This window comes from Hemiscyllium ocellatum, chromosome 19, assembly GCF_020745735.1.
Source record: "Hemiscyllium ocellatum isolate sHemOce1 chromosome 19, sHemOce1.pat.X.cur, whole genome shotgun sequence".
Classification (NCBI taxonomy): Eukaryota; Metazoa; Chordata; class Chondrichthyes; order Orectolobiformes; family Hemiscylliidae; genus Hemiscyllium; species Hemiscyllium ocellatum.
The window spans coordinates 41666581-41686751 of NC_083419.1; the positions used below are offsets into that span (position 1 = coordinate 41666581).

At 41.1% G+C, this 20171-nt stretch overlaps 1 protein-coding gene across 1 annotated transcript in view; it reads right to left on the reverse strand.

Annotated features, from left to right (window-relative positions):
• LOC132824721 (synapsin-3-like) overlaps positions 1-20171 on the reverse strand; it is a 298538-nt gene that overhangs the window by 117986 nt on the left and 160381 nt on the right. The window contains exon 5 of the mRNA XM_060839391.1: positions 1187-1343. Coding sequence (XP_060695374.1) covers positions 1187-1343 — 157 coding nt within the window. The remainder of the gene's footprint in view (positions 1-1186; positions 1344-20171) is intronic.

Sequence of the window (20171 nt, forward strand, 5' to 3'; positions counted from 1 at the left end):
AAAATCAAACAGGGCTCCCTAATATAATTTCAGTCTTTAATCTTATTTGCTGTGTGATTGTACCTTTGTCAAAAGTTCAGAAGAAGTTGCAAATAATAGCGAGGGTCCCTGATAAGCCCCTGGCCTTAGTCTGACAATTCTAAACAGATCAACTGATTTCCTGTAGACTACTGGAACATAACTCCTCCAGCTCGCGGAAGTTCATTATCAGCTGGTCTCACTCCTCTCCCTGGTGGTGTGTTCGGTCCTGTTCTGGTAAAAACAGGAGGGAGTGAAAATGAGTGTCTCAGTCAGTGGATCTGACTAATGTGAGGTCACCAATGTAATTAGAAAGAGAAGGTGTTAAGCAGGGTTATCTGAAGTGTAAGGTGAATAGGAGCCTCGTTAGAAGTTGATGGCTGCACAAAGTTGAGTAAATGAGAGGAGAATGGTACCATAATTTATTGTGAAGGCAGCAATGAAAGGATGAGTGCGTATTTGGAATGAGGATGAGAAATGATTCCGTGCATCTTTGTGCTGGGGAATGAAGGGAAGGAGGTGGGTAATAGAAACATTGCCTTGTATGGTTGAATGAAATGGAGAAATGAAGAGAGTGTTTCTCACCTTCACTGCTCTTGAGAGGTCATTGCATGGTTTCCTGCACTGCATCCAAGCCGCTATATGGGTGACACACTGAAACTGACAAAACCTCAGCAGTCTTTCTCTGTGCGTGCTGTACCTGTTACTGTAGGGGATCCTCCCTCCAATGGCTGAAAGCAATTGCTTCCTCACCCTGATTGCTCCCACCAGGACGTACTCGGGGTGCTACTCCAGTCTCCTTGCAGCAAAGTCAGAGAAAGACAATATAACCCCACTTCAAGAAGCATATCCTCACTTTGGCCGGTCTGCTGGAAATTACACTGACAATGCTATTTTGCTAGTGTCTCCACTAATTGGGTCAGAAAGCCAACAAAGAAATGTAATCAGTTCCAAAGTCAAAGTACCCTGTGCCTGTTCTGTTGTGCAACTGGTGAGTTGGAAACTCACCCACCCAAAATTACAACGGGGACCAAGGATGATGAACCCACAGAGCATGGATTCACTGCAATGGACATACAACAAGGTGAATTGGAATGCTGTTGTAAAATGCTTCTCAGACTATGTCAACAGAAATGTCTGCACAGCAGATGCTAGTAGCTAAACTCACCATCCAAGGCTTATTGCAGAAATTATAGATGGATTGAAGAGAATTCAGTGAAGGCACTCTGCCATACTGGAAGCCAATGATGAGATTACGGTAGTCCTCACCATGAGCCATGTTATACACATGCTGGCGAATAACAACAAAGTCTGGTTTGAATGACCTGCAACAAGATCAGAAAGAAACTTGGTTGGTGAGATTCACATATAAAAATAAAGCACAATATTTTTCCTTTTGACAGGAAGGGATTTATGCAGAAGCAACAGAATAATGACTGCTGAAAAAAGTCACGTCGCCACCAAAGCTTTAGGAGAGCAGAGAATTAACAGGAAGGTAATACTGTTGGACAGCAGCTGACAACAGGAACTATGCAGACAAATCATGTTATTCAAATCCCATGGCTAATTTGCAGACAACAACTTCCTCCCAGTTATGTACCACCTGACATTAAAGAAGAATTGGTCAATGTCTTCCTAAGGGTTTGAACATAAGAATGCAACATGAGAACTAAGAGCAGGAGGAGATCATCCAGCCCCCTTGAGCCCACTCTCTGGTTCAATATGATCAGGGTTCATCTTCCACTTCAACTCCACACTCTTGCCCACACCCCGTAGGCCTCAATTCCCTGAGAGATCAAAAGTCTATCAATCTAAAATATCCTCGACAATACAGCATCCATGGCTCTGTAACGCAGACAAGTACTAAGATTCACAAGCATCTGAGTGAAGACATTTCTCATCTCAGTCTTGAATGACTGATCCCATATCCTGAGACTGTGTCCCTATATTTTAAATGACCTAGCCAAGGGAAAGGACCTCTCACAAAGTAGCCTGCCAAGCCTATTCACAATCTTGAATGCTTCAGTAAGATCACTTCTTAATCTTGTAAAGAATGGGACTGCTCTCGTAAAACTCAAAACTCCAGAGAACATAAATCTAATTTACTCAGGTAAAAACAAGGACTGCAGATGCTGGAAACCAGATTCTAGATTAGAGTGGTGCTAGAAAAGCACAGCAGTTCAGGCAGCATCAGAGGAGCAGGAAAATCGACGTTTCGGGCAAAAGCTCTTCATCAGGAATAGAGCTCTATTCCTGATGAAGGACTTTTGCCCGAAATGTCGATTTTCCTGCTCCTAGGATGCTGCCTGAACTGCTGTGCTTTTCCAGCACCACTCTAATCTAGAATCTAATTTACTCAGCCTGTCTTCAAAAGACAATGATCTTGTCCCTGAAACCTTTCTGTAATCCTTCGAAAGCACAGAAATCTTCCTTTAGAACAGGAAACCAAAACTGCACTGTAATGCATTTGGAGACAGGCTGATGGCATAAATATTTAAAAACAAACAGGTTCAGATCTAGACTTATTAATAAAGGGACATTTTAAAATTGGTAAGTATTGGGAACTCTTGTCCCCTCAGGACTGGAGTTGGAGTTTTATCATTTGAATTTGGAGTTGGAGTACATTACTAAGATGTAGAATTCATTCAAGTCTCAGTTATTTGGCAAGTTAGGGGATTTGTTGGAAGTAAAGATATTTTTAAAAAGGAGATAAGAAAGACAGCTTCTATCTAACAAAAACTGCAAATTGGACTTCATCAGCTGAATGACCTATTCTTGTCCCAGTGTTTTTCTGAATGCTCTAGTCTCCTGAATGTTCTATGTAATATATTTCTATTACATCTTGACTTCCCTTGTTCCTGCTTTATGCCATAGATTTGCTATGCACAATGACTTAACGCACATAATTATCAATCCAGTGAAACATCCATGTGAAAAATTAAAGGCAGCACTGATGTGGAACTGAGGGGCTCTTTCATCCTACAAGAATGGGGCATGCAAAGGAAACTCCCTTTAAAAATTGTAAATGTTACCAGGGCTGTGGTTACAGGCTGTCTAGAAGCTACTAATTTGTGGAAGATTCTGTATAGCATCTTGTTAGTTCACTCTAGGCATGCAAGGGAGGAGGATTGTGGGGCTAAAAATACTGAAATGGGCCCATACCACAGTGAGTTTCTTTCCTTCAAACAAAATCACCCCAAATTCTTCAGTGCAAGAGATTGAAATGACATGACAAATAGAGCGTAGAATTGTGAACAAAACCAGTAAAGTCTCATTAATACAACAAGAATTTCTAATGGGAGAGGGTAGGCATGTGTGCATCCACCTCCTTTCATATCATCATTATCGAATGAGGGAGGATAATGAGATTATGTCACCCATTAGATATCCAGAGGCGTTGTCCTTACATCAGCCAAATTTAAGTACACTTGCAAGAAGCTGGAGCCAGGGCCTAATGTCAGTTTGCTACAGTCGAACCTGCGAGGAAATAACAGAAACATGCAAACATCATACATATCACAGATATATTGCAATGGGGAGTTTTAATTACTCAATATGGACTGGGATAGTGGTAGTGTAAGGGGCAATCCTTTCTATGTTTCTTATATGCTTTTTCACCTCTTTTCTAAATGTTCTATATTCAGCTTGGTTCTCATTTGTATTTTCTATCTGATACCAGTCAGAAGTGCACTTTCTTAGCACTTACTCAACAGTATGTTCACGACTCCTGGTGATCGGAGCAGCAGAAAAGCTCCTCCCAGCAACTGGAAATGATGACAGGAGCAAAAGCCTATACGCTGTGGCTAGGTCCGGGCACCTGAGCATTCCATACACCTTTATTGTGATGGGACTTTAAGATCTGGATGCATTCTCTTCATTTAGATCTGAATGCTTTTCTTCCCTTTTGGCTCAGTTTCTTCAATTTCTGCTGTTTTTTTTTTAAATTCTGGTTTTGTAACCAAGATGGCAATAGGAGAATGGCGACTTCGTACACTTTTCACTGTACTCCTGCACTCCTATACTTGAGCACATGATAATAAAATCAAAATCAAATTTGTCATCTTTAACTTAATTTCTGTCTCCTTTGTCATCCACAAAGCCCTGGATTTGTTTTCACTAACTTTCTCTTTGAAGTGAATGATTGTTAACTGTGCCCAATCTATTTCCTTTGAGGATAGCCCATTGCACATCTCCTGTTTCTCCAACCAGCCAAGCTTTCAGTCTATTCAGTCCAATTCCATTCCTGCCTCACTGAAGTCAATTCTCTGATTATTCTAACTCTACTTTGCTCTTTGTCATTTTCCATCAGCATCCTAAACTTATGATACAATGCTCGCTGTCCTCTTAATATTCCTCCACTGTCACTTGATCCTTTGGCATGACTCTGTTCCAAGAAGCAGATCTTGCAATGACTCCTTTCTTGTTAGACTGGATGTATGTTGCTGTCGGAAATTCTCCTGAACACAATCGAAGAGTGCATGTCTCATGCTGCTCCTTATACTACCCACTTTCCCAAACTATATTCAGTAATTAAAGCTAACCATTCTATCACTATGATGTTTGCATCATCTATAATTTCCTTGCAATTTCTTCCTTTATATTCTTCCCACTCGTGGGTGGTGAATAGATTCCGCCCAGCAATGTCATCATGAGAAAGAGTGGTAGCAGACAAAGGGAAATTCTAAAGGATTCCATATGCACATCAATAGTAAAAGTGTGACAGAAGAAGGAATAGGGCCAATAGGGGACCAAAAAGGGGATTTTCACAAGAGGAAAGAGGCAATACAAAAGATGAATAATGTGCATCTACTTTACCTATGAGGTAGATACTGTCCAGGGCATAGCTACAGGGGAGGAACTCCAGTCACACAAACGGTTCAAAACAGATGGGTTTTGGATAAGCTGTCAGTACTTAAAGTTTATAAGACACCAGAACCAAATGGGAAGTATCCAAGGATATTTTAAAAAAAGTTATAATAGCAATTGCAAAGGCAATAGTCTTTCAATCTTCCCTCGGGGTGATGACAGGGGACTGGGGAATTGCTAATGGAATATCTCTTTCAAAAATGGCGGTAAGAATAAGCCCAGTCATTTACAGACAATTCAGCTTAACTTTGATGTCTAGAAACAATTATTCAAGGTAGGATTGATAGCCACACGGAAAGCCACAGGTTCCTGAAGAAGGGCTCATGCCCAAAACATTGATCCTCCGGCTCCTTGGATGCTGCCTGACCTGCTGTGCCTTTCCAGCAACACATTTTCAACACGGAAAATATGGACTGATTCAGAAGAACCATCAAATTGTTAACGAAATATCATTGTTAACTAAGTCAAAGTTCTTTGAAGAGGTAACAGACGGTTGATGAATGTGATGTTGTTGATGTGGGATGAAAGATATTTGACAGAAAATTGGTTGAGTCATATGAAACAGAATGTAATGGTGAATGCATATTTTTCAGGTTGAAACAAGTGGACTTCCCTTGGGGTCAGTATTGGGACACTTGCTTTCCTCATATTTAAAAATGATTTCAGGGGCCAATTTCAAAGTTTGCAGATGATTCAAAACTTGTGAGAATTGTATACTTTGAGGAGAAGTAGGATTTCCAAAGGACATTGACATATTGGAAGCATGGGTGGATAGGTGGTAGATGAAGTTCAATACAGAGACGTTTGAGGTAATGCACTTTGAAACAAAGAACAAAAAGTGACAATGTAAAACAAAGGGTATTATTCTAAATGGTGTGAAGGAGTTGAGAGCTGGGTTTATGTCAGTATGAATCATTTAAAAATTGCAGGATAAAAGGAGAGCACAGTCAACAAATCATACAGTATTACAGACTTAATTAATAAGGGCATAGAGTGCAAGAGCGGGGAGATTATGTGGAACTTGTAGAGGACGCTAATTAAAGCTCACTTAGAGTACTGTGCACCACACTTTATAAAAGATGTAAATGCATAAAGGAAGTGCAGAGGAGGTTTATGAAATTGGTTCCAGAGACAAAGAGCTTCAGTGATGAGGATAAATGAGAAAGGTTGAGACTCTTTTCCTTGGAGAACAGAAAGCTAAGAGAGTTCTGTCAGAAGTTTTCAAAATGATGATCATCTGGACAGAGCAGTTAATGTGAAACTATTCCCATTTCTATGATCATTAAAACTGTGCCATCTGGTTTTTAAAGTGTTTGCAAAAGAAGTAAATGCAAGGGAAGAAAAATATTTTTTCCACATAATGAGCAGTTCAGATCTAGAATGAACAGCCTGGATGCATGGTAGAGGCAGTTTCAATTGAGGCATTCAAGGGGGCATTAAATGAGTATGCAATTAGAAACAATGTGCGAGGCTACAGAGAAATGCAGGGGATTAGCATCAAGTCAAGATTTTCAGAGAGCACGTGCAGGCGAGATGGATTGAATCTTATTAAATTGGGAAGCAGGGACAGGGGGCTGAATGGTGTTGTCTTGTTCCTACATTGTATGTCTCTATGTAACAGACAAAGGGAACTCAGCATTGCCACGGTGCACGGGAGCACCATGTCAGAGCCGGCATGCGTTTGCTGAGTTTTAGATGCCAATTGATCTTCTCCCTTGCCCATAGGTCCCGCTTACTCAACAACTGCAGCACAGACACATGAAGAACAGCTGTCATGCATCATACTCAGAGAAATTAGATCATGTAAATGCCTTCATGGAATTTTTGCTGTCTGTTGATTTTGACAGTTATAATTCCAAAGAAGAAAGTCTGCCAAACACTTGATAAAAATGATGCCCTCTAACTACTAGTTGATACAGCCACACTATTATTTATCTAGACTACAATCTACAGCTAATTAACCCTAATTAGCTGAAACTGTTTATATTTTTGAACAATATCCAGGATGGTCTGGGTAAGCTGAGGAAATTGCACCATTTGTGATGCAAGAATGAAAAAAAACTATCAAAGAGAAGAAAATTGTTAATTTGGTTAATTATACCATCGATTAATGATAATATACTTTCCAGTGATTATATGCCATTCTGCCTCCCTGCAGGCATTTATCACAACTCCAGTCCCACTTAAAATCAGTGGTGATCACTAATTTTCCATTTTATATATCACAACCATATACTGTAGACGGTAAAATAAAGGCATTGGCAGCCTGGCAACAGTGTGATGACTTGAAATGTATTTTCTGATTGGATTTGAATAACATGCAAATCTGTATGATGACCAGGACTTGTTAAAATTCAGTTTTAAATCAATACATTATTATGTCAATAAAACAATTTTCTTATTAAGTTTTTTGTTATAGGTTTCTCTTTTCACATTAATAATGTTATTTTGCAACTTCAGAAGTTTGTTCACTTCGAGGTCTTGAAGAATAAGTAACTGGCTGCACACTCCACACTTATTTTCCATTCAGCACTTTACTATTCTGATATCATTGGCTTCTTTTCCTCCCAGTATTTTCCCAATAAGCAGAACCTGAGATTTGATCATTATGTTCAAGGCAGGGCATAAACTATTTTACGCTACTCGAGAAATAGTTGAAACAGTCTTATTACAAATATCAGAGCTAAAGATTCAACTCTTTTGTCCTTAACCTTACATATACTCAAACCTCACTTAAGATTCACCTTATTACCACTTTAAAGTGCCTGCTTCATTATGCAGAAACCTGCACACTCACTGAAAAAAAACTTCTGCATGTTTCTGTCTTTTTAAAAGAACTAGTTTCTGTCTCAGTCCCCCTGCACTAGAGAAGACCTTGCTAGATACCAGTCTATGAATACATTTCCTTCCCTTTAAACTGCACAATATAGAAATAGAAATCAATATGGCAGCCAATTTAGGAGTTAGGATGTTAAGACTTTGGTAAAAACAAGAATCAACTCTAACCAAACAAAGGCAATAAGAAGCTATTACAAATCACCTAATATAAATTGCAAGCTGGAGGTCAATTATAAAGGGACATGCCCAGACATGTAAAGACTCTTGAAATACCTGGAGATTGCAAACAGAAAATTGAGCTATCGGACCTGAGGCTTTGGAAAGGGACAGCCGAGAGCAGGGTATCAGCACAACTGACGTCTTGCTTCGAGGAACCTTCAATTCCTCAAAGTTTACATGCCACCATTTCAAGTTTTGAACTGTGCTTTTTAAAAAAAATTAAGAGCCAGCTAGAGCAGTGTGCAAAACTCCAAGAATGTGGCTTTAATAACTCGTGAAGAACAAGCAAGGTTCTCTCCCCCAAAATCTGCTGACCTGAAGAATCTACCTACGCAAGAAAACACAAATTATTCAGTGACAGATGTCATTGCAGCTGAACTTCAAGCATTAACCTCCTTGGCAAAGCAACAAAAAAACTCAAACAACCAGCACCAGCACCAGCTTTACAAAGATGAGCTTTGACAAAGGGTCAGTTAGACTTGAAACGTCAGCTCTTTTCTCTCCTTACAGATGCGGCCAGACCTGCTGAGATTTTCCAGCATTTTCTCTTTTTTGGTTTCAGATTCCAGCATCCGCAGTAATTTGCTTTTATCCAGCACCAATGATATATCGCAGAGATATATTGTGAATTTCTTCCTCCGAGTACACTTATTTTAATCTTGATGTCTGGTTTTTCTTGTAAATAACTTTATCTCTTCATTCATCAGGAACTGTCAGTAGTAATTTGGAATAAACTAACCTTCAGCCTGCTTGAACAAGAAGCTTAACTGCTGATGTACCTTAACTTGAATTATTGCAAATTAAAGATAGGAATAAGAATAATTATGGAGGAGAAAGTGAGGACTGCAGATGCTGGAGATCAGAGTCAAGAGTGTGGTGCTGGAAAAGCATAGCAGGTCAGGCAGCATCTGAGGAGCAGGATGCTGCCTGACCTGCTGTGCTTTTCCAGCACCACACTCTCGAATAAGAATAATTATGTTCACTGACTGTTGTGGATACACCTGATAGCCCACAAGCAGCCAAGACATAATGATCAGAAACTATTTCTGATCGCATGATAAAAATATAAAAGTGCTACAGAAACTCATCAAGTTTAGCAGTATCCATGGAGAGAGAAACAAAGTTATTTCCTTGAGTCCAGTGACTCAGTTCTGAAGAAGAATCATCTGACTCAAAATGTTGACCGTTTTTCTCTTCACAGATGCTGTCAGACCTGCTGAGTTTCTCCAGCACTTTCTGTTTGTATTTCAGGTCACCAAGATCTGCAGTAGTTTGCTTTTGTTGTATTTACTTCTATTTGCATACAGGTGATTCCCGAGGAAAGACATTTGCCTGAAATGGCCACTCTCCTACTCCTTGGATGCTGCCTGACCTGCTGTGATTTTTCCAGCATCACACTTTTTAACTTCTATTTCCATAAATAGAATTATGGAAATAGAATTAATAGCAATTAATATCGACTAGGGCTTTGGGGAAAACTCCCCTTCTCTTGTGGACTATGCTATGGAATCTTTTACCTAAGGCAGCAGACTGGGCCTTAGTTTAGCATCTCCTCATCAGGACAGAATGACTGACAGTGCAGCATTCCCTCAGCCTTGCATGGCATGTCAGCCTAAATTACACACTAGCATCTTGCAGTGGGACTTGAAACCACAGCTTTCTGTTAGACTTGCATGAAATAAAGTTGTTTAATGATGAGTATCTGGCTGCATCCACCCATCATTTATTTTTCCCATGTTCAAAAAAGTTAAGGAATTACATATGGGAGTTTGTGTGAAAGATTAGGCTATCTGGTCACATAATAAAGAATGTAACCATCATACCTCTTTGGCTACACTACCGTCTAATTACTCTTAGATACCGGGTACAATGAGCACATAACTGCACACTCCACCTGCTTGACAGAGTGTCTACTGACACTGTATGTGAGACAGTATCCATGAGCAGATCTTAATCTTTCAACAATTACTGGAACTGATGTTGAGACCTCAGGATTGTCCACTTAAATTGATTTTATTACTGATTAGAACAAAAAACAGAATGACAACACTTTCTTTCCAGACTTTATTCAGTGCATTTTCAAAATGGGTTTGTCCAGAAAAATAAATAAGGGAAAATACATTAGTATAGATTGTGCAGAGTCCTTTCACCTGAAAGAAAAGCAGTGCGAGTAAAACATTTTGTTTACCAGCTTGCTCAATGTACTTGTTAAAAAATGTTTGTGTCATCATAAAATCTGTTGGTTACAGTGATTATTAATATGGAACTGAGCATAGACTTCAATCAGTTCAATACTTTAATGTTAATTATGTTTGTATGAGCAGGGTAAGGCCGATTGAATAATAGCCATCAGCACATTAACACCGAGACTGCAGTAATAAAGAAGTGAAATGTGCACTGCCCTGTTCCTCAGCCAAACCTGTTTAAACAAAAATCACCCAATCGCCTGCTAAATCTATTCCTGTCCCAATCAACAACAATCTCCTCACAGATGCATTTCCCCAATAAATAACCATCTCACTGTAAACAGACTGCCTCAGTCAACATCCAATTCTTCAAATATCCTGAACAAAACACAAGCAAGAATAGTATCTCACTTCTCAAATAACTCGATTGAAGTATAATGTCCCAATCAACAACCATTTTGTTGAAGCCAATCACAATAAATCCAAGCAATTCAACACAAACCAAGATTAAATAGTTTGGATTGAATCTAAGACAGGGTACATTGTAGTGCTCTTTGAGGAAATGAGCATTATCAAAATCGATATGAAATCATGATTTATGAAAAGTACAGTTGAAAACCACTAACTGAATCTTTTCCAAACGTCTCGAGCCCTATCCTACTGACTTGAAATAACAGTAAAAGATGGCTGTCCATCTGTATCTCTGTATCTTCTACAATCCAAGGCCATTAAGTGGATGTTGCCTGCTTATAGAACCACATCTGGAACCATTCTCTTTCAAGGAGTGTGAATGTGAGCCATCTTCTTCCCATTAGCAAAGTATCCAATCAATCAACTGGGTAGTAAACTGGAGAGTAACCATTAGACACAATCACTTGGAGGGTAATACTCTGGGCTATGTCTAGATATTACAGAATCACAGAGATTTCACTGCACAAAAACAGACCGTTTGGTCCATCTCTTGAACCTCAAATCACATACCCCTTATTTAATATTGTCTGTCCATATTCTTCCTACCAAACCTCATCACCTTACACTTCATCACATTGAACTTTATCTTCTCCCCATCCACCTACTCCAAATCCTTTGAAATTATACACTCAATATTTCTAATCAGCCAACTCTATAAGCTATGCTATCCACAGCCATACTGGGCAACTGCAGACAGACTGTTGTCATGTGTCAATCCGGCTAACCCACTGTGCATATGAGCATATTTTTTGTCTGTCAGAACAACAAAAATTGAGATACTGAAGAAGCAAGATCCCATGTGGGTCATTTTCTGTCTCTCTTATTATGGACCAGATGAAACTCCCTCAACATATGTTAAGAAGGTAACCTAGACCCTAACTTTGCCTTTATTGTAAAGGCAGATGCGAAATACCATGTTACTGATGCAATATGACTGGTCAAATGACCCAAAGTTAAGCAAAACACAATGTATTTAAACACAATAGTTAAAGTACAGACAAAAAGCAAAAAGAGAAATGTGGAATAACTTAACTATTGGAAAACTTAACCAAATAACAGACACAGTACCTATTACGAATGAACTGGTCTATTATAGTAACGTCCCACAGACACACTTTTTGGCAAAAAGGCAAATTCAGACACTGATTCTCACATGTAGTTCTCCAATCCAGGAAGAAACAAAATGAGAAAATTCAGAGAAAGTAGCAGCGAGGAGACATTCAGTGAAACTTCCACCTCCTTGGCCACACTCAGGCTGCTTTCATTGTTCCAACTTGAAAAAATAAGCCCCAAGGCCTCACAAAATGTTTACTTTTTTAGAGACAGCTCTACACTTCTGCCTTACAACTTCTCTTCAAAATAAAAACCAGGACAAAATAACCTCAAAGTGACAGCGTTGTCACACTCTCTCTCTGGACAATGTGCAAGTTCCAAACCATGTCTGCTGCTCTGCTAATTGTTCACTTGCTGCAGACTGAGATTTTTTAAAATGAGCTCAGTCCAGTAGCTGCTACCTTCTGAGGAACAATTTTTTTTATTTCAAAAATATACTTTATTCGTAAAATAATCATAAAATAATTTGATGGTCTGTACATTTGGTCATGCCATACATATGTCAACATTTACATACATAGATCAGAAATTATCATTGTTAGATACAGGTCTATGCATTTCTCACTCATATGCCCATATATCTAGCTGAGGCGTCAGCAGAGCCCAGACAACTGCATGGGCCCACTGTTCTTCTTTCGGCAGGCAGATGTTAAATGGTGGTCTTTCCCCAACGCGCCTTGGTGGCAGCTGCCCCAAGCTTCAGCGCGTCCCTCAACACGTAGTCCTGGACCTTGGAATGTGCCAGTCTGCAACATTCAGTCGGGGTCAACTCCTTCAGCTGGAAGATCAACAGGTTTCGGACCACCCAGAGAGCGTCCTTCACCGAGTTGATGATCCTCCAGGCACAGTTGATGTTCGTCTCAGTGTGCGTCCCGGGGAACAGACCGTAGAGCACAGAGTCCCGCGTCACGGCGCTGCTCGGGACGAACCTCGACAAACACCACTGCATTCCTCTCCAGACTTCCTCTGCACAGGCACATTCTAGAAGGAGGTGTGTGACAGTCTCTTCCCCCCTGCAGCCACTTCGAGGGCAGCGTGCGGTGCGGCTGAGAGTCCGGGCGTGCATTAAGGATCTCACAGGCAGAGCCCTTCTCACCACCAGCCAAGCCATGTCTTGGTGATTGGAAAGTTCTGGCGATGAGGCATTCTGTCAAATGGCTTTAACAGTCTGCTCAGGGAACCGCTCGATAGGATCCGCCCTCTCCTTTTCCCGAAGGGTCTCGAGGACACTACGTGCTGACCACTTCCTGATGGACTTGTGGTCAAAGGTGTTTTGCTTCATAAACTTCTCCACGAAGGACAGGTGATACGGAACAGTCCAACTACTTGGAGCGTTCCGCGGCAGCGAGGCCAGGCCCATCCTTCGCAACACCGGGGACAGGTAGAACCTCAGTACGGAGTGACACTTGGTGTTTGCGTACAGGGGATCCACGCACAGCTTGATGCAGCCACACACAAAGGTGGCCATCAGGGTGAGGGTGGCATTGGGTGCATTTTTTCCCCCGTGTTTGACTAAGTCTTTAAACTATTTGACGTTGGCTCAAAGATAAAGTTCACCCTGAGGCCAGCTAACTTGTATACTCCTTTAACTTTCCTAAACTTTAAAATCATTTAATCCAAACTCCTATTCTAATCTGAATGTTAGAACAAAGTGTTTATGAAAGGGTTGAATAGTTCGTGTCTTCTCCTCATACGAATGCAACAGGCTTTAATAATTGATGAGAAGTGATCTTATTTAGACATGGAAGACCCGGATAAACTGACAGGGAGGTTGTGGAAATCATGTTTCCCTTTGTGAAAAAGACTTAGAACCAAAGGTCTCCCATCTAAGACAGAGGTTGAAAGAAATGTTTTGTCTCAGAGGGTCACAGATCTTTGCAACTCTCTGCCCTCAAGAATGAAGAAGCCATTGAATTTTTTTTAAGGTAGAGGTAGATAGAGCTGTGATTAACAACGGAGTCTGAGGTTATTGAGAATGTAGGGTTGAGGCCACAAGGTTATTGAATGGGAAAGCAGCCTGGAGGAGCTGAATGACCCACTCCTGTTCTAATTCAGATGTTTGTACGGGCTGTGGTTATAAAAACGACACACAGGCGGCTTTCTTTAAAAGAGATAAAACAATAGATTTTTTTGTACTTCACCCTAAGAAAAATACTAAACAGACTGAATCTCTCTGTCAAACACACAGATACTGAAATTAATGCAATCCCAAATTGTCTGACTTTTCTTCATAGCATCCCTATGTTATCGTAACCAGCAGGCAAAAAGACAAACACTTTCAGAAGTGGCAAGCATATCCTTCTAAAACAAAACCTGTTGTGGTCAAAGAAGGATCTAGAAAACAAGGAAGCCCCATTCGACCTGTTTGTAACTGTCTGCAGGACTTGGAACAGAGTCCCTGGTACACTGCACATGAGGCTGACCTTAATTTCAGCTCTCTCTTTCACCTCCGGTGTAAGTTCTCAACTTACAACATTTCATTTAACAAACCGTTGGTTTCTCCCAAGATTTGTACAAGACTAACTTTCTCAGCCATATGTAAAAGACTCTCAGTGCACTCCTCTCATTGTGCAGGAAAAATTGGACATAAACAGACAGAAAATAGAGATCGAAGAGAGTAACATTGTGCATCGAAGGAGAGTGACTGGGACTGGGACTGGGACTGGGACCGGATAAATCTAATGGAGAGTATTATTGTTTTGAAAGCAATGGTACAAGGACTGAGAAAGCCCAGGAAGGATGGAGCTGCCAGCAATACAAAGTCCACTGCATAACCTTAATTGGTTTTCACCAATTTCACTTGGAAATGAGGATCTTTTGTTTGATTCAAACTCAATTCTGCAATCAACATGTTTAGTCTAGGCACAGAAAGCATATAAGGGTGTAGGTTGGAGCGCAGCTGAGTGAACTGCTGTTTGTCAAAAACCTGACCCATGGATAGTGTACAGTGCTCATTTTTCTGAGCTGTTTTGCCTATTTTGTCCTCAGGGATCTGAGGAATATATACAACATGAACAAGGTCAAGTAGAAACATAGTGAAGTCAGTACAAATTCACAAAGTATGTTCTCAAAAGAAGGATGTCCTAATCTGGGAGACTTCTAATAACATAGTGACTGAAAAATAACAACAAACTCATTGTTCCATGGAAGCTTTATATCAAGAGAATCTGGATTTGACAGTGGGGCTCAGTGATGTTGAACGCAGAGAATTTGCATGTTACCGCCCTCTGGTTTTCAGAATGCTTAGTCTTTACATTCCTGCTCTGTGAAACAAGGTCCAGCTGCATAACCTTACAAAGTCACACCATCTTCCCCCCTTACTGTGAACTACCTCCTCCCCCAAACCAATTTCCTTCTGTTCTCCCCTGAAACCAAAAGTCACAAAGATTCAGTTGTACTGATGCTGACAAGATCCCCCTCAGCCTCTCACAGATTTGCATACAATTAACAGCAGTGATCAGGTGAAGCGATGCATGCACATCTTTTTTTCACCTCTTTTCAGAGAAACAAAATGGCAAATTAACCAATGTTTCTAAATAGGTAATGTCTGTTTGGTAGAGAAAATAGCCTTTTCTGTATTTGTAGCCATACTTTATTCCAGGCTTCCTTTATTAGAATTGAGCTGGCCTACAGCACTTTTAGACTTTTTTTAAAAGAAAGAGAGATAAAGTACTCACCGTGTTTCAGTACAGATTTATTTTATTTATAACCCTTTAGTTTCAAGTGTTGTAATAACACCCTTCCTGATTCCCCAAAGCCTGTCCAATATCTACAAGGTACAAGACAGGAATGGGATGGAATACTCCCCACTTGCCTAGATGGGTACAGCTCCAACAACATTCAGGACAAACAGCCCACTTGATTAGTACCACTTACAAAAATATCCAGTTCCTCCATCACCAACACTCAGTAGCAGCAGTGTAGACCATCTAAAAGATGCACTGCCGAAATTCACCAAGGCTCCTTTGATGGCACCTTCCAAAGCCATCTAAAAAGACAAGGGCAGCAGTTACATGGGAACCACACCACCAGCAAGTTTCCCTCCAAGGCACTTGTCATTCTGACTTGGAAATACACCACTGTTGCTTCAGTGTTGCTGAGTCAAAATCCTGGAACTCCTGGAACATTGTGGATGTAACTGTAGTAAATGGTCTGGAATGGTTCAAGATGACAGTTCACCATGACCTTCACATGGGCAACTAGGGAAGGCCAATTAATGCTGGCCTAGCCAATGATGCACATATCTCAGGAATGAACTTTTCAAGAAGTTGTAACTTCACCTCTGAACTCAGACAGATTGATCGATGACGGTTAGGGGAAAGAAAATTCACAACAGTCACATTGACGCTACATTTTCAGTAATTAGCATCCATTTAGTGCCACTAACTGTCACAACTAGCTTTAGCACCCTGAGACCATGACACACTTTTAGGTTACCTATATGTTAGCCTGCATCACACACAGCAAACAGTCAGATTCCTGTTGAGACAGATGCTTTAAATCAATTACAATACTAGTTACACAACTATAACATCACAGACTTAGGCACTTCATCTGGGTTGTGTCCTTACTGATGTTATTGTATACTACATGCACATAAGTGACCATGGATTCCATCACACACACACACACACACACACACACAGTGAGAGAGTGAGAGAGAAAGAGAGAGAGTGTGTTTGTGTGTGCGCACGCATGCGAGAGAGTGATAGTGAGTTCAAGAGAGAGATTGAGAGTGTGTGTTGAGAGGGAGAGGGAGAAAGGGAGAGGGGGAGGGGGAGACAAAGAACATAATTGACTATGGACTCCATCTCTCTCTCTCTCTCACACACACACACACACACACACACACACACACACACACACACACACACACACGGGGGAAGAGAAAGAGAAAGAGACAGCGACAGAGACAGAAAAGACAAGCAGGTACTTTCTCACTGGAATGTTACACTTTGTGATGTCCTATAACTATCTTAAAAGTTCAGGCCTGACTGGTCTGGAAGCTATACAATAATTCAACAGTTTTCTCCACCTGATGTTGGTCAGCATGCTTACAGCAGTGAGTTGGGCAGACTCTATCCAACCATGTAAAGGATATTCATATTCTGGAGTTAACTTTAGAGTTAAATTTCTGTTGTTGACATTGATATATTATTTGTGACAACACTGAATCTCCCCTAACAGAACTGCTGAGCAGACAAAATAATAAGAACAAAAATATTATTGTGGCATTGTGCACCAACTCCTTGATGTCATATTATTTGCATTCCAATCTTTTCGATGGAAATGCACAGTACAAAAGTTGTGAGAGAAAATATTAATTTGACACTTAGAAATTCAGGAAGTGATCAGATTAGATTCCCTATAGTGTGCAAATAGGCCCTTCAGCCCAACCAGTCCATGCCGACCCTCCAAAGAGCAACCCACCCAGACCCATTTCCCTCTGACTAATGCACCTAACACTATGGGCAATTTAGCACAGCCAATTCACCTGACCTGCACATCTTTGGACTGTGGGAGGAAACCAGAGCACTCGGAGGAAACCCACACAGACATGGGGAGAATGTGCAAACTCCACACAGTCGCGCAAGGCTGGAATCGAACCTGGGACCCTGGTGCTGTGAGGCAGCAGTGCTAACCACTGAGCCACTATGCTGACCCATTTAGCAGTTAACTACATGTTTGAAAGTAATTTTTGAATAATATTTAAGATTGGAGTGCCTGAAACCAGGAATTGGGAGTTATAACAATGTTTGCATCTTCACTGCTTTCCTTCCTCAGCCTTTGACCCAAATTATTTCTCATCCTGTGTGACTTTGAACCTCTAACTCAGTTCAGTATGTGTCCACTCATCTCAGCACACTGGACACTTATCATTCATGTCTCACTCCATGAAAACTCTCCAACCCACATTTCCAGCCAGCCCAAGTGTCATCATTGAGTGATTTCACTACGCTCATCGTAACACGGAAGTGGGCATCACTGGCAAGGCTGCACTTATTGCCTATCCCCAATTGACCTTGGCTGAGTCATTGGTTTACTCAGCCATTTCAAATGGCAGCTAAAAACCATCCACATTGCTGTATGTTTCTCTACCTACCCCGAACCATCCCCCAATACCCCAAACCTTTCCTCTGAGCAATAGGATGGGTCTCTAGATTCTTAGTCCAGCCACATTACTTCAGTACTGCTATCTCCTCTAAACTCAGATTCAGAACGATATAACCAGCCAAGATCAATTCCATGCATTGTTCTCCATCCAAATGCCTTTCCCTTCCCATTGCAAACCTGCTTCTTTCTGTCTCTATCTCTGGAGAAAACTCTCTGTCCCCGAATCGCACTTCAAATCCAGCTCTCTAGCCTTTGCTCTTCCACTCACCACATTATTTCTGCAGCTTGTGATCAGCTCTCCCAAACCCTCACTTCCACGTTTAAAGCCACAATCCCAATTATAATCAGTGATTTGAGCTACAGGGAGATGCTGAACAGGCTGGGGCAGTTTTCCCCAGAGCGTCAGAGGCTGAAGGGTGACCTTATAGAGGTTTACAAAATGATGAGGGTCAAGGATAGGGTAAATAGGCAAAGTCTTTTCCCTGGGGTCAGGGAGTCCAGAACTAGAGGGCATAGGTTTAGGGTGAGAGGGGAAAGATATAAAAGAGACCTAAGGGGCAACGTTTTCATGCAGAGGGTGGTTACGTGTATGGAATGAGCTGCCAGAGGAAGTGGTGAAGGCTGGTACAATTGCAATATTTAAGAGGCATTTGGATGGGTATATGTTTAGGAAGGGCTTGGAGGGATATGGGCTGGGTGCTGGCAGGTGGGACTAGATTGATTGGGATATTTGGTCGGCATGGACAGGTTGGACCAAAGTGTCTGTTTCCATGCTGTACATCTCTATGACTCTAGGAGCAGGAGTAGGCCATGTGGCCTTTCAAGTCTACTCCACTATTCAACATGATCATGGCTGATCTTTTCATGGACTCATATTCACTTTCCCACACTCTCACCATATCCCTTAACTTCTTTATTGCTCAAAGAAAAATCTATCTTCACATTAAAAACGTTTACTGAAGTAGATCAACTACATCACTGGGCCGGGAATTCCATAGATTCACAACCCTCTGGTTTCCTTTTCAATTCACTCCTAAATCTGCTCCCTCTAATCTTGAGGCAATGCTTCTTGTCCTAGTTTCACCCGCCAGTGGAATCATCCCCTCTAGTTCTATTTTATCTATTCCTTTCATAATTGTATATCTTTCTATAAGATCCCCCCCTCATTCTTCTGAATTCCAATGAATATAATCCCAGTCTACTCAATCTTTCCTCATAAGCCAACCCTCTCAACTCCAGAATCAACCTGGTGAACCTCCTAAGGAGACCAAAACTGCACACAGTACTCCAGGTGTGGCCTCACCAGCACCCTGTACAGCTTAAGCATAACCTCCCTGCTTTTAAACTCAATCCCTTTAGCAATGAAGGACAAAATTCCATTTGCCTTCCTAATTACTTGTTGTACCTGCAGACCAACCTTCTGTGATTCATGCACAAGGACACTCAGGTCCCTCTGCACAGCAGCATGCTGCAATGTTTTACCATTCAAGTAATAATCCTTTTTACTGTTACTCCTACCAAAATGGATGATTTCACATTTATTAACATTGTATTCCATCTGCCAGACCTTTGCCCACTCACTCAGTGTATCTATGTCCCTCTGCAAAGTTTCACAGTCCACTGCACACTTTGCTCTGCCACTCATTTTAGTGTCATCTGCAAACTTTGACAAAGTACACATGGTCTCCAACTCCAAATCATCCATATAAATTGTGAATAATTGCGGTCCCAATACTGATCCCTGAGGCACACCACTAGGTACTGATTGCCAGCCAGAATAGCACTCATTTATCCCCACTCTTTGCTTCCTGTTAGTCAATCAATCCTCTATCCGTGCTAATACATCACCCATAATGCTATGCATCTTTTATCTTAGCAGCCTCTTGTGCAGCACCTTGTCAAAGGCCTTTTGGAAATCTAGGTACACCACATCCACTGGGTCCCCATTGTCCACCTTGCTCATAGTATCTTTATAGAATTCCAAAAGATTAGTTTAGCATGACCTGCCCTTCATGAACCCAAGCTGTGTCTGCCCAATGGGACAATTTTTATTGAGATGCCTTGCTATTTCTTTCTTGATAACAGACTCTTCCCATTACAGAGGTTAAGCTAACTGGTCTATTATCCCCTATCTTTTGTCTACCTCCCTTTTTAAACAGTGGTGTCACATTTGCTGTTTTCCAATCTGCTGGGACTGCCCCAGAGTCTAGCAAATTTTGGAAAATTATCACAAGTATACTTGCTATTTCTTCAGCCATCTCTTTTAGTACCTGGGGATGTATTCCAGCAGGGTCAGGAGACTGGCCTATCCTTAGCTCCATTCGCTTGCCCCACACTACCTCTTCC